The sequence below is a fragment of the Nicotiana attenuata genome, chromosome 7 (assembly GCF_001879085.1).
Source record: "Nicotiana attenuata strain UT chromosome 7, NIATTr2, whole genome shotgun sequence".
In the NCBI taxonomy this organism is placed as follows: domain Eukaryota; kingdom Viridiplantae; phylum Streptophyta; class Magnoliopsida; order Solanales; family Solanaceae; genus Nicotiana; species Nicotiana attenuata.
In genome coordinates, this window is record NC_031995.1 from 62,938,233 (window position 1) to 62,958,324 (window position 20,092).

The 20,092-nt window shown below is 38.1% G+C and overlaps 1 protein-coding gene across 6 annotated transcripts; it reads left to right on the forward strand.

Moving 5' to 3' along the window:
* On the forward strand, positions 2,081-19,254 carry LOC109229214 (B3 domain-containing transcription repressor VAL1-like). 6 transcript variants are annotated; one of them, XM_019394574.1, is made up of 15 exons: positions 2,081-2,119; positions 2,361-2,445; positions 2,538-2,677; positions 4,417-4,498; positions 4,577-4,693; positions 6,821-7,467; positions 7,626-7,722; positions 8,113-8,287; positions 8,775-8,851; positions 8,942-9,019; positions 9,139-9,363; positions 9,490-9,539; positions 9,865-9,978; positions 10,462-10,529; positions 18,202-19,254. In XM_019394574.1, the coding sequence occupies exons 3-15, from the start codon at positions 2,565-2,567 to the stop codon at positions 18,906-18,908; spliced, it is 2,550 nt and encodes an 849-aa protein (XP_019250119.1). In that variant the 5' UTR covers positions 2,081-2,119; positions 2,361-2,445; positions 2,538-2,564; the 3' UTR covers positions 18,909-19,254. The 6 variants fall into 6 exon arrangements, with proteins under 6 accessions (XP_019250119.1, XP_019250118.1, XP_019250117.1 ...); XM_019394573.1 differs by lacking the exon at positions 2,081-2,119 and having other exon boundaries at positions 2,126-2,450; positions 2,530-2,677; XM_019394572.1 differs by lacking the exon at positions 2,081-2,119 and having other exon boundaries at positions 2,126-2,450.

Below are 20,092 nucleotides of genomic sequence, written 5' to 3' on the forward strand. Positions count from 1 at the left end.
ACATTTCATGAGTGATAATAGGTGAATTTGACTATAATCACACCTTAAATAATCACCTTCTTGTGTAGTTTTAATGCTAAAAGTGATGACAAAATGCTCTTATTAGTGCTTTTCATGATTTGTAGGTGATATATATATAAAGACGGCTAAGGAGCAGTTTTGGAGTCAAAAGTGATGAAAAAGAGGCCAACTGTGAAATTTCCTAAGTGACCCGTGCAAAAACAGGCCGAAGATTCAGAGAACTGGATCCACCGCGACCGCGGCAGAACCGCGGTGGGAAGTAGCTGCAGAAGTTGTGAGAATCCGCGAGGGTGTTTGGCTGCGGTTCTACCGCGACCGCGGCAGAACCGCGGCAGGCGCAGAAACTTCTGGGACCAAAGTGTCAATTACGGGATTTTTAGACCTAAACCCTATTTAAAACATTAGACTTCGCCCAAGAGAGGCATGTATTGATTTCTTAGGTTTCTTAGCAAGGAAAACAATTGTGAGAAAGTACTCTAGACATCTTTCTTCTTTTCTTTTGATTTTATGATGAATTCAAGCTTAGTTTATTCTCCTATATCTATGAGTAGCTAAATTCCTTGTCTAAGGTGTTGATGGAACCTATTGGGTGATGAACTTCTTGTTTATGTGAATACAAATTGCTAGTTTAATCTTTATTTGTTCAAATTCGTGTTCGTTGTAGTTAATTGACAGGATCCTCAATTAATTGTGCCTATTTAGTGTGCATAACTTGGAAAAGAGTGCATATTTAGGGTATTGTTGAACAACACCACTCCTAGATTATTAGAGGAATCTATAATTGCGGGTTTAAAGGCGGGATTAGGAATAACGAAGCCTTGGGTGCAATCTAAATTGAATTGTGCTAAATAAAGTAAGCTAGTGTATCTCGGGAGAGTGCAATAGTAAATTACTGTGATTACTCGGGAGAGATTTACGGTAAGATTAGCGTTCATGATTGATAGAGATGTGTGGGTAAATTTGTATGAGCATAAACAGAAGGGATTCCATCAATAGGGGAAATCATTGCCTTAGCTTTTTCTCATAATTGTTTACAACCTTTATTTTTTTACTTAGTTACAGCCATTTAGTTATTTGCAAGCTAGTTGTTAAAGAACACTCAACTGAGATACGGTAAGATTAGCGTTCATGATTGATAGAGATGTGTGGGTAAATTTGTATGAGCATAAACAGAAGGGATTCCATCAATAGGGGAAATCATTGCCTTAGCTTTTTCTCATAATTGTTTACAACCTTTATTTTTTTTACTTAGTTACAGCCATTTAGTTATTTGCAAGCTAGTTGTTAAAGAACACTCAACTGAGATTTGACCATGTAACAAGAGAAAAGACATGTAACAATTGGAATACTTAGCTCATTGCCCTTATTTTTTCGAAAACAACAAAAAACAAAGCCGTTTGCAACCGAAGTCATATTGACCCCTTTAATAAGTCTTTATTTTAACATAAGACGACAAATTATTCAGAAGTTCATACGTTACACGTTCAATGGTATTTATTACAACCTCATCTTTTCAAATATATAGTTAAAGTAACACTCGTATATTACACACATATTTTGGACTCAATCATTCTTTTGAATAGAATTTTATTAGAATTGAGTAAAGTTAAATAATTTTCCACTTAAGGTTAAAATATTTCCATTTTTATTTCACACATACTATTAAAAAAAAGTGCAAAATCGTGCAAAGTAAATATTATAGTAACTTGTTAAAAGTGAATAACGTATTCATTCAAAATATAAATATAGTTATGGTGTAGAACAATTATCAATAAAAAATCTTTCCATGTGAGCATCAAAGAGAAGTGGTCAAATAGATATATTTTCCAAGTCCTAACAACTATGAAGAATAAAAAGGAAAAACTATAGAAGAAATCCCTCAACCACTTGACAAAATTACACACAGTAATAATTTACCCTAGTCCCAATAAATTTTAGTCAAATGTAGGTATAGTGTAATTTGACTTACCATTGAGTCCATACTTTGTAAGAATTTTGACGTCATAATTTATAATTATATATACATATATATAGTACAGTAGTATTCATTGTCCGAAACAAAAAGGAAAAAAGGAACAAAAAAGTAAAGCAAACAACGGTATCTTCAAGTATCGTGCATGCATTTTGTTGTGCTCTCCGTTTTTGTTTTTTGGTTTGCATGCACACACGCTTTCTCTCTCTAAAACAAAAATCATCTCTTTCTCACTCTATACATACATAGTATAATGCAATCTGAAAAAGGAACTATCTGTAATTTGGTCATCGAAACTACCACCTATCACCGCTACAGACCACCGCCGTTTTCTTGAACTGTGATTTGACCATTTTCTTGTGTGCAGATTCACTTCAAGATTTCCATAATTTCATGCCCATGCCACGCAGCCTACCTACTCTGTTTTCTGGGTGCACCAGTAGATTAATTAGGTAAGGTGAGTTTTTTTTCTTTTGGGGGTTTGGAATTTTTAATTTTGGGTTTTTATTTGATCTAAGTCAATGATTTCTTGAAAGGGTTTTAGGGATTTTTGGATTTGGAAATCTTAAATATGGGGTCAATGATATGCATGAATGAGGTTTGTCGTAAGACGACGTCGTCTGAATGGAAGAAAGGTTGGAGCTTGAAATCCGGTGGATTTGCAAACCTTTGTTACAACTGCGGGTAATTTCTTCTTTTAGTCAAAAAATTTCTTTTTCTTTCAGTAGCTTTCTATGAATTGATTTTATGATGCAAGGGCAGTTTGGGGATTTGGGTTTTTTATTTCCCCCACTGAAATTGCTCATGATTTTCTTTTTCTTTGCATTTTGAAATTGTTCCTAAATTTAGGATTTTCAGTTATATGTGAACATTTTTTGTTATATATAGTTCGTGAGTGGGGTTTTCCCTCCCTTTTACTCTTTTATCAGAAGTAGGAGCAGATTTTGTTTTTTATTTGATGTTGCTTCCCAAAAAAAAGAAGCCTCCTTTTGGGCAAGAAGAGGAGATGGGTCAAAGTCAAAAAGACTGTATGGTGTCTTGTTGTTGCTTCCTCATTTTGGGGGAAGGAGAAAAGGGTCAAAAGTCAAAGGACCATATGGTGGTGCCTTTTTGTTCTTGCTTTATTCATTTATGTTTCTAAAAGAAGAAGAGTGAGGTGAGTTCTAATTACATGATAGCTTCATGCATATACCTTTCCATGTTATCTCTAAATTATTAAGGTTACTACTTAGTCCCCAAGATTAGAGGCGGTTGGCGCATAGCATCTATGACTTCAACTAAACCCAATATTTTTAACACGGAACATGTATGCATATGTAAAAATTATCACTAAATTTCAACAAATATTAAAGTCTAAACTCATAATTTCATAAGTATAATGAGTTTAATGCTAAGGACCTTAAATGTAGAATCCATCAAGTGTAAGTTTTGGATCCACATCCACCCAAGGTGACAGCAAACTGGCCAGGTGGCTACAATTCGAATCGCAGTGTGGCTCGCGCCTGCCTACTCCCCTGTTAACTATGTGAAAGAAAAGAGCTTGGACTTAAAACAACAAGAAAATAACCTACTCATAGAACTTGAGTCTGAGGACAATAATGTTGCTTTCCTGTCCTAGAATTTTTGCTGCTTTCTCGGGCTTCAAGTACTCGTGATTCTTGAAATCTCCCTGTCACCTTTCTGTTGGTCTTTGTTGGCGAAAGAGTATGCCAGCCTTAAACTTGGCTATATGACTCTTATCATCAGTAGGTAAATATTAAGTAGGTAGAAATTCCAATTCCTCCTGATTTTCATGGTTCATTTCCTTCTGTCACCCTTCTATCGTTTAACAACTTGTTTGAATGGTTATGTATCATTTCATAATGTTTCATATAGAATTATATTGTACTGTATCGTTTTGATATATATGATATTTGGATATATTCTATTGTTTGTCGTTGTTTCATGATGTCATGCACCAACAAATAAAAAATAAACTTGCAATATTATAGGAAAAAATAAGCTACGAGGTAGAATAGTTATATTAAAAGGTGGGGTAAATGATAAAATATGGTTATTTAATAATAAGGAAGATGAGAGCAAAAAAATAAGGCAACGACGCGGCCACACCAAATCGGTCGTTCCAATAAGTGACATCTTTCGTGGTTACGTAACGACGAATATAGCGATACGACAATAAAATTTAAGTAACAATCAAAACAAACATTGTATATAAAGTAATAATATGATACAATACAACATGTAACAACCATCCAAACAAGTTGTAATTGTTAATTATTTGGAGCATTTTGATCAATCTAAAATGTAATTGATTTTTATTAGTGCTTCTGGTGGATGTCTTAGTTTCTGTTATGCTAACTTAGTAAATCATTAAACTTTATTTTGGCTCCTGCCTTCATTGATGTCATCTCATTTGATTGCAGATCTGCTTTTGAGAACTTAGCCTTCTGTGAAACATTCCACATGGGGGATTCTGGTTGGAGGAAGTGCAAAATGTGTGGGAAGGTAAGTTATAGAGTTGGGTCAAGTTTGTCTCGTTGAGTCATGAGTGATTCTTGACTCTCTGTGCATATGGTCTTGCAGCATCTACACTGTGGGTGCATTGCTTCAAAATATTTGTTCGAGTACTTAGATTTTGGAGGTGTAGGGTGTATAAGCTGCGCAAGGCGTTTGGATGGTCATTCCATGAGATCAATGCAGGTTCTTCTTTCACCTTCCCTTTATCTACTTCATTTTTGTATGTCTCATGGGATAGAGGGTGAGGAAGAGGCGTAAACAGTTGCACTACCTGTTATGAAACATAGTAGATATGATACAAATATGTACAGATTTTAGGAATTACTATTGGTGGGACAAGTGCCTCTGCGATAAATGTGGTAGAGAAATGAAAGCATGTCTTCTTATCATTATCTTCAGTTTTTGTCCCTTTTATAATTGGTCCAACCAGCTGCTTGTATACCGGTATTTCCCCATTACATCAGTAAACCTTATTACTTTATAAAAAATACTAACACAACAACAACTACACCTTAGTTCCAAACAAGTTGTGGTCGGCTGTATGAATTTAAGCTCAACTGACATCATCGTCATACCAAATAAAATAAATATATATATAAATTTATATTATAAACATACATACACACACGCGCACATATATATATATATATATATACACACACACATAATTATAATAATGATAATAATATTAGAAACTCTCTAACAAGTCTAAATCCTATTCCCCACTAGTAGTTTATCAAAATACTAATAATAATAACAATAGGAATAATTTGAATAATTGGACCTAGGGGAGCAATATTTACCATTGTTTATCTGGTATCTGCAACCACACAAACCTGTTACATAATATATTAAAATGCATCTGAATTATTCTTCATCATTCATGTTCTTGGAAATTATTGTTGAACTGTTGTGATTGAGTATTCGATGAAGTGACATTGTCTTAAGTCTCTATCGTTTATTCTACTTTTTAAAACATCTACTTATTTGTTATGTCCCGTGGATGATTTTACAGCTAGAAAAATTAGAAGATATGCTGCTCTAATCCAGCCCTTCAATTCTGCATATCCTATTTATGGTAAAGATAGTTGTAGATTGCTAATTTTGGTGCAGGAGCACTAAATTTGGGTTATCATGTCTATGTAATGTATATGGTATACGGCAGTGGTATGGTGCTTGTCTGATGCATTTAACATTTAATCTAATATATTTTGTTGTGATGTTTGCTAATTTTCCATTGTAATAGAATATTTTGATTTATAATATTTTGGAATTAAGTCAGCATTTTGGCCTTGTTGATAAATGTCTTACTTTTTCTGAAGCAGTGGAAGTACTGTTCTTCACTATGCTGCAAAATACAATGAGTATGTGTATGAGATTACACCTTTAGCAAATGACAATTACATTTGGAAATACAATTACTCACAATATGAGGATGGATGAACAAAAAATGTACCAATTACTGTAGTTTACACTTATCAAACTTGAAGTCCTTCCTTTATCCTTGTCAAGTAGTGTTATCACTCATTGGCAAGTATTGTGCTCCATTTTACTTGGTTGCTCATGTCTTACTAGGAGATTAAGAAAAGAAACAATGTGTTATGACATTGGAGTAAGTAGGATACATGGTTAAAATAATAATTGAAACTAGTTAATGTTGAGTTGTCCCACATCGGTGAGATTTGAGGTCCTTGGTCTCCTTATATGGTCTTAGACAATCCTCACCTCATAAACTAGTTTTTGGGGTTGAGTTAGGCCCAAGGTCCATTTATCATCTAAAAGAAATATCACCATAGAACAGAGGCTAATAAAATGTAGTAGTTCATGTATTTTGACTTCTTGTAGTATAAAAGTACTCTTCTAGGAAAATGGTAGAGTAAGTTGCTAATAACTAGATGCTGGTCAAGAAATTGGGATGGCATATATTTTGTATTTTTTTCCTTTTTAACATTTACTATTCATTTACTCATATTTGCTTTCAGTCTTGAAGTATATGTATTGGAACGAAACGGGCCCCAATAAGGCAAAATGGATATAGAAAATTCACATAGCCGGACCCAACTAGTTTGAGATTGAGGCATTTTTGATTGTTAGATTGATTGATGTGATTGTCATTTCCTAGAATTTAATGTATCGTGTCAGTATTGTCTCACCATTCTTAGTTTGTTTTACTTTTCTAATAAGAGTTGTTTCCGGATCTCTTTTATATATCAGCATTTTGCCTATGCTAATTGTTGTAGTCCTTAAGAAATTTGGTTAGTAAGTTCCAGACATATTTTGAGTGTTACCATTCTATAAATATTTTGGCAGGTACCTGCTGATGATTTTCGTAATAACACCTTCGGAACTAATTTTATACAGCCACTTCATGTGGAAAAGGGAGTAGATGAAACCAACTTCGACAAAGGAAGGCTTCCAACAGTGAACAATATAATGGAGATTAGTGAGCCTGGTCAACCCTTTCAAAGTCAAAAGGATGATAATAATGTGTCTCTTGGGAAAACTAAGCAAGAGAAGGTGCTTCCTGTTGGTGATGTTAGCACATGCTTTTCAAATCTCAACCAGCAGTCTATGGCTTCTCTATTTCGTGAACAAGACAATAGCAAACCAAACCAAGGGGTAAAAGAAATGTATGACACGACCAATCAACCATCACTAGATTTCTCTTTGAGTACTCCTGTGGGTTGTTCAAGTCCAGGATTATCTTTTCCTGGTGGAGGGGTTGAAGGAAGGGAACATGAAAAAACTCCTCCCTTTCAACAGGGGCTAAGAACGCGCCACATATTGCTCAAGCCCCCCAAACCTAGTCCCAGTTTTGGTTCTGATTCGAACAAAGAACTGCTTTCTCAGACACGGATTGCAAGGCCTCCTGCAGAAGGAAGAGGAGGCCGCAATCAATTACTGCCTAGGTACTGGCCTAGGATTACAGAGCAAGAGTTGCGTCAATTATCCGGAGAGTATCCTTGTACTTACTGCTCATTGTTACTATTGCGTACTTTTGAGTTGTTCATCAGCCTGTTAATCATAATAAGATTAGCAGGCATTAGTTAAGGAATTTTTTATGTCACTTCTCTAGCTTGGTATCAATTATGTTTCCTTTGACTGCTATTTTAAGCTTGAAGTCCACTATAGTTCCACTGTTCGAGAAGGTCCTAAGTGCTAGTGATGCTGGTCGAATTGGTCGTCTGGTTCTCCCCAAAGCATGCGCTGAAGTAAGACCTAACTCTTAAGATTTCATGATTCATGAAGTTCCTACTATTCCCCTTGTCCCAATTTGATAGACTTATTTAGGCTATTTAAGGTCGATTTGACCAATTTTGGAGTTAAATCTGGTTTAGATTACTTTGTCTGGTGGCATAAAAAATAAGTAATGAACTGTATGAACAATTCTAGAAGTTGCAATATTTCTTACAGAATGTTGAGAATATCTACTTAAAAATCTTTTAGTTGAAGATCATTTCCTTTGACCCCTGGGAAGCAAAGTAGGAAAATTGTTTTGAGGTAAAGGAGGGATAATATGTCTTGTCTCTTACCTTTATGGTTCCTAATGGTTAGATTTGGTCACACCTTTTTGCGCTTTATGAATTCTAAATCCTTTGCAGGCATACTTTCCTCCTATCAACCAATCAGACGGTCTGCCAATAAGGATTCAGGATATAAAAGGTAAAGAGTGGACATTTCAGTTCAGATTTTGGCCAAATAACAACAGTCGGATGTATGTTCTGGAGGGTGTCACCCCTTGCATACAAAACATGCAATTGCAAGCTGGTGATACTGGTAAGTTTCTTCATTTGATGTTGTAAGTGTCAGAGTTTCTTTTATGTCCTTTTCCCCCCTTAGTTTCGATTCTGCTGCAAGGTTACCTTCTTTTGTTGTACATCAATGATGCTGCACTTGATATAACCTCCTTAAATGCTTCTTATTGAATATTATTCTTCTTTTATTCCTTTTTTCCCCTTCCAAAATCAGGGATAATCTGGTGATAATATATCCTGCTAGTGTTCACTACATCTTATCATGTTTTGGTTCCACTTATGTTAAAAATAGATGAAGTTGATTATTTTTCAACAGATAAAAAATGGAGATAATAATATGAGATCTGTCGATTTGGTACATCTGTCAGATGCGTCATATTTGGCACAAATTGCTCTATGCATTTCTTTACATGATCGTTGATTCTTCATTAGACTCACCAGTAGACCGTGTACTTGGAATTTGTTATTGATTTCTAATTATAACAACTAATTGTGGTATTTTATTTCAGTGACATTTAGTCGAATTGATCCTGGAGGAAAGCTTGTTATGGGCTTTCGGAAGGCAACAAACAGTGTTGAGACACAGGTTACTTGAAGATAATTTGCTTGCCTTACTCAGTTTCCTTCAGTTATTATCTTAATGAATATATCTCCTCTTGTCAATATGCAATCACAGGATCCTCAGTCCTCACACCTCCCCGATGGTAGTGGCTCCGCAGATACTTCATTTACTGGTTTAACTGAAAACCTTAATGTGAGTAGCTAGTTTAGCCTTTTAGGTATTTTGAGAAAGCTAGTAACACGACATGCTTGCTGCATTGGTTCTACTTTTCCTTTATGCAAACTCTCTTTGTTTTGGCAAAACATGGAAAGAATGGAGGCAGGACCAGTGCTGATTCTGTGCACCGGCAAATGCCGGTTTCAGAGAAGAAAAAGACTACAAACATCGGGTCTACAAATAAGAGGCTTCTCATGCATGCTGATGATGCCATGGAGCTTACAATCACGTGGGAAGAATCACAAGAATTGCTCCGTCCACCTCCAACTACCCAGCCGACCATTCTTGTGATTGAGCACTGTGAATTTGCGGCGTATGATGTAAGCTAACTCAGTGTACATTGTATCACACAAACTTTGTTTCTTCCCATTTTATTTTTCTTCATTTCCTATCCATCATGATAGAGATTAGTAATTGAAAACTATAATGCTTTCTTTTAACTATAGGAACCACCAGTCTTTGGAAAGCAGACAATATTTACTTCCCGGCCTTCTGGGTAAGGCAAAGACTCTTACTATTAAGAAAAGTTTTTCCAGTGTTCAGAAAGTTTTCTCATTATACCATTACATTTAGCCTTATTGTTTGTCTTATTTTTTTTCCACGTGCATTGGAGGATGTAGAATCTGAAAAGATCAAAGACAAAAACTATGTACTTTTTCAATAATATTTGCCTTTGCTTTTGCCTCATATCAAAGCTGCCGTTATAGAAAATGAATGAATTTGCTGCTGCTTATTTCACTGCTAGAAACTGCAAGATTTTTTGTTTGTGGAGTTCAATGAGCTATGATGATTGCTAAGTGGTTGTAGTACCCTTTGTACAGGGACCGGGAACAATGGGCTCAATGTGACAGCTGCTCCAAGTGGCGTAGATTGCCCATGCATGTTCTCCTTCCTCCTAAGTGGGCGTGTTCAGACAACATCTGGGACTCAAATAGGTTTGTAATCTTCCATTTTGGTTTGTTACTATTTAAGCTTGTTATATGATTCTCACTTATAAATATCACATTGCTGAAATAAAGAAATGTTTTGCTTCTTCCCCATATGATGAAGTTTCTTAATAGGTAAACCAGAACTCAGCATTGAACCCCCACGGCCTCACCGATCTCAATTTAAGAAAAATATGGATTAAACATTTTATGTGGACTTTCTTTTTTCCTTTTTGGCTTCTCATATCATTGGCAAGCTTAGCTAACTGGAGCAAATTGGTGTTAGACCTTTAATTTCTTTTAAGCACGTTTAGTTGTCCAAGATGCCATGTTCTGATGCATCGCTCTGATTTTTCACCTTTTTTTTATATGTGTTGGCGGGAGCTCTGCAAACTGATATAACCTCTACCCGTGTGTACTTATTGACTAAATAAGATATGAAGAAAGGATACAGTTATCTTACCCATTTTCTGCCAACATTTTTGTTTACAGATGTTCCTGTTCGGCTCCTGAGGAGATTAAAGCAAAGGAACTGGAAGCTTTCTTTAGAGTCAGTAACGGTATTATATCTTTTCTCCTTGTTTAATAGACTATCTCCCCTACCACCTTTTATTTGTATATTTAATTTTTTCCTCTTTCGGGAAGAGTGGTTAGACATACTTTAATGTTCTTTATGAACTGTTATAAAGCGTCAACCACTACATAATTATGATGTAGTCAAGAAGTATATATGGTTAATGTGAGAAAGCACGGGAGAAAATAATATTATTAAATACTTAATTAAAGTGTCGTACAACCCTATTTATATAGAGTGAGTACATAATAATATTTATCTACTTCCCGATGTGGGACACTTATACACGACTAACTACTTAACACTCCCCCTCAAGCCGGTGCATATAAATCATATGTATCGAGCTTGTTACAGATGTAACTAATACGAGAAGCAGTAAGAGACTTAGTGAAAATATCTGCTAGCTGATCATTCGACTTCACAAACTTTGTAACAATATCTCCTGAGAGTATCTTTTCTCTGACAAAGTGACAGTCGATCTTAATGTACTTAGTCCTCTCATGGAACACCGGATTTGACACAATATGAAGAGCAGCTTGATTATCACACACCAGTTCCATCTTGCTGATTTCTCCGAACTTCAACTCCTTGAGCAACTGCTTGACCCAAACTAGCTCACATGTTGCCACAGCGGTGGCCCGATATTCGGCTTCGACGCTAGACCGAGCAACTACATTATGTTTCTTGCTCTTCCAAGAGACCAAATTACCTTCTACTATAACATAATATCTAGACGTAGAACGTTTATCAGAAGGTGATCCTGCCCAATCAGCATCTGTGTACCCAACAATCTGCTCGTGGCCTCGATCCTCGAATAGTAACCCTTTGCCTGGGGTTGACTTTATATACCGAAGAATGCGAACAACTGCATCCCAGTTACTGTCACAGGAAGAATCCATAAACTGACTTACAACATTCACCGGAAAAGAAATGTCAGGTCTAGTCACTGTTGAGGTAATTCAATTTGCCAACCAACCTCCTATATCTCGTAGGATCTCTAAGAGGCTCCCCTTGTCCAGGCAGAAGCTTAGTATTCGGATCCATAAGAGTGTCAACAGGTCTGCAGCCCATCATTCCAGTCTCCTCAAGAATGTCTAAGGCATACTTTTGCTGTGAAATAACAATACCTGAGCTAGACTGAGCGATCTCAATAACTAGAAAATACTTCAATCTGCCCAGATCCTTAGTCTGGAAGTGCTGAAAGAGATGCTGCTTCAGATTAGTAATACCATCCTGATCATTGCCAGTAATAACAATATCATCAACATAAACCACCAGATAAATACACAGATTAGGAGCAGAATGCCGATAAAACGCAGAGTGATCAGCTTCACTACGAGTCATGAACTTACCAAACCAAGCTCGAGGGGACTGTTTCAAACCATATAGTGACCTGCGCAATCGGCATACAAGACCACTAGACTCCCCCTGAGCAACAAAACCAGGTGGTTGCTCCATATAAACTTCTTCTTCAAGATCACCGTGGAGAAAAACATTCTTAATGTCTAACTGATAAAGAGGCCAATGACGTACAACATCATGGACAAAAAGAGACGAACATAAGCTACTTTAGCCACGGGAGAGAAAGTGTCACTATAATCAAGCCCAAAAATCTGAGTGTATCCTTTTGCAACAAGACGAGCCTTAAGCCGATCAACCTGGCCATCCGGGACGACTTTGACCGCATAAACCCAACGACAACCAACAGTAGACTTACCTGAAGGAAGAGGAACAAGCTCGCAAGTGCCACTCGCATGTAAAGCAGACATCTCCTCAATCATAGCTTGTCGCCACCCTGGATGAGATAGTGCCTCACCTGTAGACTTAGGAATAGAAACAGTGGACAAAGATGATACAAAAGCATAATGAGGTGATGGCAGACGATGATAACTTAAACCGACATAATGGGGATTAGGATTAAGTGTGGATCGTACACCTTTGCAGAGTGCAATTGGTTGACTAAGAGGAGACAAGTCCACAGTAGGTGCAGAATCTGATGTAGGACGTGAATTACCTGGGCTTGATGCTGGACGTGGACGACGATGATAAGTAAAGAGTGGTGGAGCTGCACAAGGTTGAACTGGACTAGGTGGTGGAATTGGAGCTATAGGTGGTGGAGCTGCAATTGGAGCTGTAGGTGGTGGAGCTGTAACTGGAGCTGTAGGTGGTGGAACTGGAGTTGTAGAGTAAGATGAATGGGAGATAGTGACTGAATCTCCAAAAGATGAAACTGGTAGCACCTCAGAAATATCTAAGTGATTACCCGGACCTGTGAAGTATGATTGGGTTTCAAAGAAGGTAACATCAGCGGACATAAGGTACCGCTCGAGGTCAGGAGAATAGCATCGATACCCCTTTTGCTTTCTCGAGTAACCCAGAAATACACACTTAAGAGTACGAGGAGCTAACTTATCTTTTCCTGGAGTAAGGTTATGAACAAAACACGTGCTTCCAAAGACACGGGGTGGAAGAGAGAACAAAGGTAACTGGGGAAACAGGACAGAGAATGGAACTTGATTCTGGATAGCTGAAGATGGCATACGATTAATAAGATAGCAAGATGTAAGAACTGCATCCCCCCAAAAAGGCAACGGAACATGAGATTGTATGAGTAGGGTACGAGCAGTTTCAATAAGATGTCTATTCTTTCTTTCAGCTACCCCATTTTGTTGAAATATGTAGGGACAAGATGTTTGATGAATAATCCCATAAGAGTTCATGAACTGCTGAAATGGGGAAGACAAATACTCTAGGGCATTATCACTACGAAATGTGCGGATAGAAACCCTAAATTGATTTTGAATTTTAGCGTGGAAGGTCTGGAAAATAGAAAACAACTCAGACCGATTTTTCATCAAAAATATCCAAGTGCACCTGGAATAATCATCAATGAAACTGAGAAAGTAGCGGAATCCCAAGGTAGAACTGACCCGAATAGGACCCCAAACATCTGATTGGACTAAAGTGAAAGGTGACTCTGCTCGATTATCAAGACGCCGAGGGAAATGGGAGCGGGTATGCTTACCGAGCTGACATGACTCACACTCTAAACTGGACAAGTGAGATAAATCAATTACCATTTTCTGAAGTTTTGACAAACTGGGATGTCCCAACCGTTTATGTAATAGATCTAGTGAATCGGTAACAAGACAAGTTATTGAAGGAAGACAAGATGTGAGTCCAGGTGATTTTGCAATGATAAGGTAATAAAGTCCATCTGATTCACGCCCGGTACCAATGATCCGCCCTGTACTGCATTCCTGTATAAAAACAAGGTCATCAAGAAATAAAACAACGCATTGAAGTTATTTGGCTAAGCGACTAACGACTATGATATTAAAAGGACTATTAGGAACATAAAGAACTGAATCTAATGGTAAGGAAGGAAGTGGGCTTGCTTGACCTATTGCAGTTGCCATGGTTTGAGTCCCATTGGCCATTGTGACTCTTGGAAGAGATTGAGAATACGAAATACTAGTGAAAAGAGATTTGTTACCAGAAATATGATCAGATGCACCTGAATCAATGACCCAAGACTCAGAAGTTGAAGATTGGGAGACACAAGTCACACTACTATTTGTTTGAACGATGGAAGCTATCTCTGAAGATGTCTGTTTACATGCTTTGTACTGAAGGAACTCAATATAATCCTGTAAAGAAACCATCTGGATTGGATTCAATGCATTGGATCTAATGGACTGTGAATTAAAGGCTTCTAATACGAATAACATCATTATGTTGCACCGGGAAAAGCAGAAATTTTCTAAAATTACTGTTCACGCCGGACAAATATAATAGTGGTCGGAATTTGATTTAAATTGGATGGGTAGGCTCGGATTTGCGAGGAGAAGACACTGTCCTGAAGAAGTTTTCCCAAAATCTGGCCGGAAACACTCACGCGCCGGCGTGTGGGCGTCGGAACTTCGCGGAAAATTTCTTCCGGCGGTGCGTGGCAGCGCGCGTGGGGGGGTCTTTTGACGGAAAATTTTTTATGGGTTGGTCGCCGGAGGCCGATCTACTTCGTGGTGGTGTTGGTTTTTGCATAACACTGACGAAAAGTGGCTTTTTACTTGCGGCAGACCTGTGTTTGCCGGAAAAAGACCTCCGGTTAACTGATTTTTCTTCCCTGAGTCGCTGGAATTTATGCACAGCGATAAATCTCTCACGATTGCTCTAATACCATGTGAGAAAGCACGGGAGAAAATAATATTATTAATTACTTAATTAAAGTATCGTACAACCCTATTTATATCCAGTGAGTACATAATAATATCTATCTACTTCCCAATGTGGGACACTTATACACGACTAACTACTTAACAATTAAGAATGATGGTGAATGATTAAACACGTCTTACTTGCTAGTACAACAACAACATACACATTGTAATCTCATACAAGAGGGGTCTGGGGAGGGTAGTGTGTACGCAGATCTTACCGCTACCTTGTGTGAGGTAGAAAGGTTGGTCCCGATAGTCCCTCTGCTCAAAGAAGAAACAAAGCAAGTTTGAAAAAACCAGTAGTGAAGAGACCATGTTAGAAATACTGGTGAAAAGAAACAGTAACAACAGCATAATAACAAGATAGCCGACACAAAGGAACAACAGATAATATAAAAAATTTACAAAATAGGATAATATGAGAATAATACTAATACTACTGATACATAGAAGGACAAGCATATAAGGTGCTTCAAACTGTCACCATGCCTCTCCCACATGAGAGTGAGACATTGGTCCACGACTACCTACTAACCTTCTAACTTAATCCTTGATCTCCATACCCTCATATCTAGGGTCATGTCCTCGGTAAGATGAAGATGTGCTATGTTCTGTCTAATAACCTTACCCTAATATGGCCTACCTCTACCTCTCCTTAGACCTACTATTGCCAACCTCTCATGCCTCCTTACTGGGCATCTGTGCATCTCCTCTTCATATGCCTGAACCATCTCAGCCTCGCTTCCCTCATCTTATCCACCACGGAGGCCACTCCCACTTTCGCCTGTATATCTTCGTTCCTAATCATATCTCTCCTGGTATGCCCACATCCATCTTGGCATCCTTATTTCCGCTACTTTAATTTTCTAAACGTGTGATTTCTTGATTGGCAACATTCTGCCCTATACAACATAGTTGATCTAACAACAACTCTATAAAATTTTTCTTTAAATCTTGTATGCACGTTCTTATCACACAACACACCGAATGCGAGCCTCCATTTCATCCACCTCGCTCTAATACGATGTGTAACATCATCGTTAATTATCCCATTACCTTAGATTTTTGACCCAAGATACTTCAAACTTTCTCTTTGGGATGACTTGTGTATCAATCCTCACGTCCACACCCGCCTCATATGTTATGTCACAAAACTTGCATTCCAAGTACTCTGTTTTGGTCCTGCTCAACTTGAAACCTTTAGACAGCAGGATCTGTCTCCAATCCTCCAGCCTAGTGTTAACTTCGTCGCGCTTCTTGTTAATCAATATTATGTTATCTGCAAATATCACACACCATGGCACCTCCCCTTGGATATGTCGCATCAATTTATCCATCACCAAGGCAAATACGAACAAGCTAAGAGTTGATCCCTAGTGTAACCCCATCACGACTGAAAGTGTTTCGAGTCTTCTACCATTGTCCTCACCCAGGTCTAGGCTTCATTGTACATGTCTTTAATCGTCGTAATGTATGCCACAAGTATACCTTTCGCTTTAAACATCTCCATTAGATCTCCCTGGGTACTTTATTATATGCTTTTTCTCTTCCTATCCCTATACTACTCCACCAATCTCCTTACAAGATAGATGTCTTTTGTAATTGACTGTCCCGGTATGAATCTGAATTGGTTCTCGAAAATAGACACACCTATCCTCTTCCTCATTTCCACCACCCTCTCCCACACTTTCATTAGTATGGCTTAGTAGCTTGATATCCCTATAGCTGTTGCATTTTTGGATATCACCCATGTTCTTGTACAACAGAATCATTGTACTGCACCTCCATTCCTCAGGCATTTTGGTCGTCCTAAAGATTATGTTAAATAACACAGTAAGCCACCCTATACCTACCTTTCATGCACTCTTCCAAAATTTCACCAGGATCTTGTCAGACTCGGTCGCTCTTCACCTTCTCATCTTACGTATAGCCCCTTTAACCTCCTCAAACTTTATACAACTACAGTGTCCAAAATATCGACGACTCTCGGAGTGCTCTAAGTTACCCAGCATAATATTCGCGACCCCCTCTTCATTTAAAAATTTATAGAAGTATGCCTGCCATCTTCGTTTAATGTGTGCCTCTTCCACTAATACTTTGCCTTCCTCGTCTTTGATGCATTTCACTTGGTCCAGGTCTTGGCCCCTCCTCTCTCTCGCCTTGGCGAGCCTATATAGCTTCTTATCCTCGCCTTTGTCCTTAGCTCTTCATATAAGTGTTCAAAAGCTGCCGTTTTTGCCGCCGTAACCGCCAACTTTGCTTCCTTCTTCTTCGTCTTATACCTCTCCATATTCGTCCTCTTTTCCTCCTCACTTTTTCTCTCCACTAACTGCAACCTTCTTGGTTTCCAACTTTCCTTTGGACCTCTCCATTCCACCTCCCCTTAATGTCCACCAAAGTTACCCCTCGAGAATCCCAACACCTCTCTAGCTACTTCATTAATGCAATTAGCTGTCCTATCCCACATGTCTTACTTGCTAGTAAAATATAGAATTTTTTAGTGCTTAAAAGCACCCAAAAAGTCAAGATCTCTTAATCCCCAAAACAAGGGTTCTACATCTTACGTGAATTTTTTCACTAGTAAACCACATTGCACACTCTAGCATACATCACTTGTGATGTAGCTTCAAAATTTTACTAGCTTGTTAGATGCAGATTATTCAGGAAAGGTGAAGCTGATAAAAGTTAGTGCTTCTTCTAATTTGATCAAATGAAAGTAACTGTACGGACAAGATTCGTCATGAAAAATTAGTCACTTTCAAAAAGTTCCATTTCTCAATTACCATGCGGAGATGTAGATCATACGTAATTCTGTTCAAGCGGTAGCGTTAGCACTGACATTGAATTAATCACAACCAAGTTGAAGTTGGACTTCAGTTGAAATCCATAGTTTTGTAACTTCTTACGATGAACACCCCTATTCTTTTCCATCTAATGACCCGGTCTTCCTTGGCAATCCGAGTAGCTGCCAAATAGAAGTTTTTCCAATGCAGATCCATCTATGATAAAGATATCACACCGTGCGGAAGTCTTTGAATTAGGCCGTGTTATGTCCTTTGGCTTGTCAAAAATGTATAATGTTCTGTGTTTCCACCTACTTTATAAAGATAATTTATGCTGATTGTCTCTTTAAATGAACCAAAAAGTAGTAGATGCATCAAACCATTTATGTAGGTAGCGTTTTTTGAAGAAAACAAATGAGTTGTGGATCAGGATGGGGTATACTTTATACATGTTGATGAGTGGACTTGCTAAGTTTTGTATTCTACGACTTTATTGAATAGAAAAGAAGTGAAACTATTTTGCTCATTTTTGTTTTTACCAACCAAAAGTTGCAAACAAATATAATTTCTTCTCTTATATCCTCACGTCTAGAGAGTGGTTGTTTCCTTGTGTAAAGATTATGCCCTTCACTGTTCTATTATTTTTTCATTTCAGGTCACAAGAGGCAAAAAATTGCCGGGAAAAATGAAGATTGTGAACCTTCTGGATTAAATGCCTTAGCAACAGTTGCTGTTTTGGGAGACAACATTGGCGACCTGGGAGAGCCTTTAGTTGGAGCCACAACAAAACATCCTCGGCACCGTCCTGGTTGCACTTGTATTGTTTGCATTCAGCCTCCAAGTGGAAAGGGCAAGCACCAGCCTACGTGTAAGTGCAACGCCTGCTTGAGTGCCGAACGACGTTTTAAAACCCTCATGCTGCGTAAGAAGAAAAAACAATCGGAAAGAGAGGCAGAAGTTGCACAGGCAAAGGATCAGATTCCACCTAAAGATGGATCAGAAACAGATGGGGCAAGTGGAGCTGAATTGATGATGCAAACAAGTCATTCTGAAAACGAAAGATATACAAACGGGGATCTCATGGAGAAAGTTGGAGCTGGCAAGGGACAGTTGGACCTTAACTGTCATCCTAACCGCGAAGATGAAATGCTCATTGAGGCAGCAGCTGGAATAAGCATGACATCTCTTATTAATGCTGCTGATCTTCCACTGGATATGTATCAAACGCAGAATGGGCTCGCAACCTTGGGCAAGTGTTTGCTGTCACTAGCTACCGCTGAGAATGAAGGACAGCAACCGGATAATGGATGTGTCAGACCTGCTGATGCTCAAGTACAGGAGAATAATGGTGACAATGGGTAATTTCCTGATTTGGCTCTTTACCTTTTAAAAATATTTTTTGAACCTTGGAAGGGGAGCCTTGCCGCAATGGGGTAAGAGTGTTGCCATGTGCCTAGGTGGTCACGAGTTCAACCCATAGAAATAACCTCTTGCATATATGTAAGGTAAGGCTGCATATTATAGAACCAATGTGGTCAGTCTTTCCCCATACCCCGGCATAGTAAAAGCTTATTGCACTGGGATATCCTTTTTAAAATGCATTATTTATCTGGTTTTTTCACACATACGTATCATCTAGATTTACTAAAGTTGTTCTATGCGTAAATAGTTGAGCATTGCAGGGAACAATTTGTAAATCTTGATTCTTTATGATCTAAGTGCCTGTCTGGAACTTTTCTGCAGACATAATTTGATTTTCATTTTTTGTACCATCATTTGTTTATCTGTTAGAATATTCAAGTTTGACCAAATAGAGGTCGAAACATTTGTGGATATCTTAGTCGTAATTTGTAGGTGGAGTTTTCTTTCGTTGTTATCACAGGCTAAGAGCAGTGCCCACTCCCTAGTATTCTTGGAGTTGGACGGCCATTCTGCTCTTTGGAACTTTCTTTATTCTTTTCTAGACTCTAGGTACATTCTCACTCTTACCAAGCGATGATCACGCCCAACTATGCCTTATAAAAAGACACGCGGACGTTGCAAATATAGTCTGGGTATTTAGGCCCGGAGTCGAACCCACATGGAATTAACCTATCAATTACTTTCTTTGGATGTACTCAATTCTCTGGAATCAACTTCCCCAAACTTTATAAATCGGTATTACTAATAGCTAAGACTGAAAGTAAATAGACAGCTGAAAACTAAATATGCTTGAGTTGTAAACAATTATGAGAAGGTTCTGAGGCTATGATTTCCCCTATTGATGGAATCACTTCCGGTTATGCTTCATATAATTAACCAATATATCTCTATCAATCATGAGCACTCTATTTACTGTAAATCTCTCCCGAGTAATCACAATAATTTACTAAACACACTCTCCCGAGATACGCTAGCTAGCTTAATTTATTACAGCTCACGTTAAATTGCACCCAAGGCTTCGTTATCCCTAATCCCGCCTTTAAACCCGTAGTTATAGATCCCTCTTATACTTTGGAGTGATGTTGTTCAACAACTACCTAAATATGCACTCTCTCCCGAGTTAT

Coding starts and splice junctions, on each gene's coding strand:
- LOC109229214 (XM_019394574.1), top strand. CDS start 2,565: ATGGGGTCAATGATATGCATGAATGAGGTTTGTCGTAAGACGACGTCG. Junction 8,288..8,774: donor ATTGCAAGCTGGTGATACTG/GTAAGTTTCTTC, acceptor ATTTTATTTCAG/TGACATTTAGTCGAATTGAT. Junction 9,020..9,138: donor GTTTAACTGAAAACCTTAAT/GTGAGTAGCTAG, acceptor AAACATGGAAAG/AATGGAGGCAGGACCAGTGC.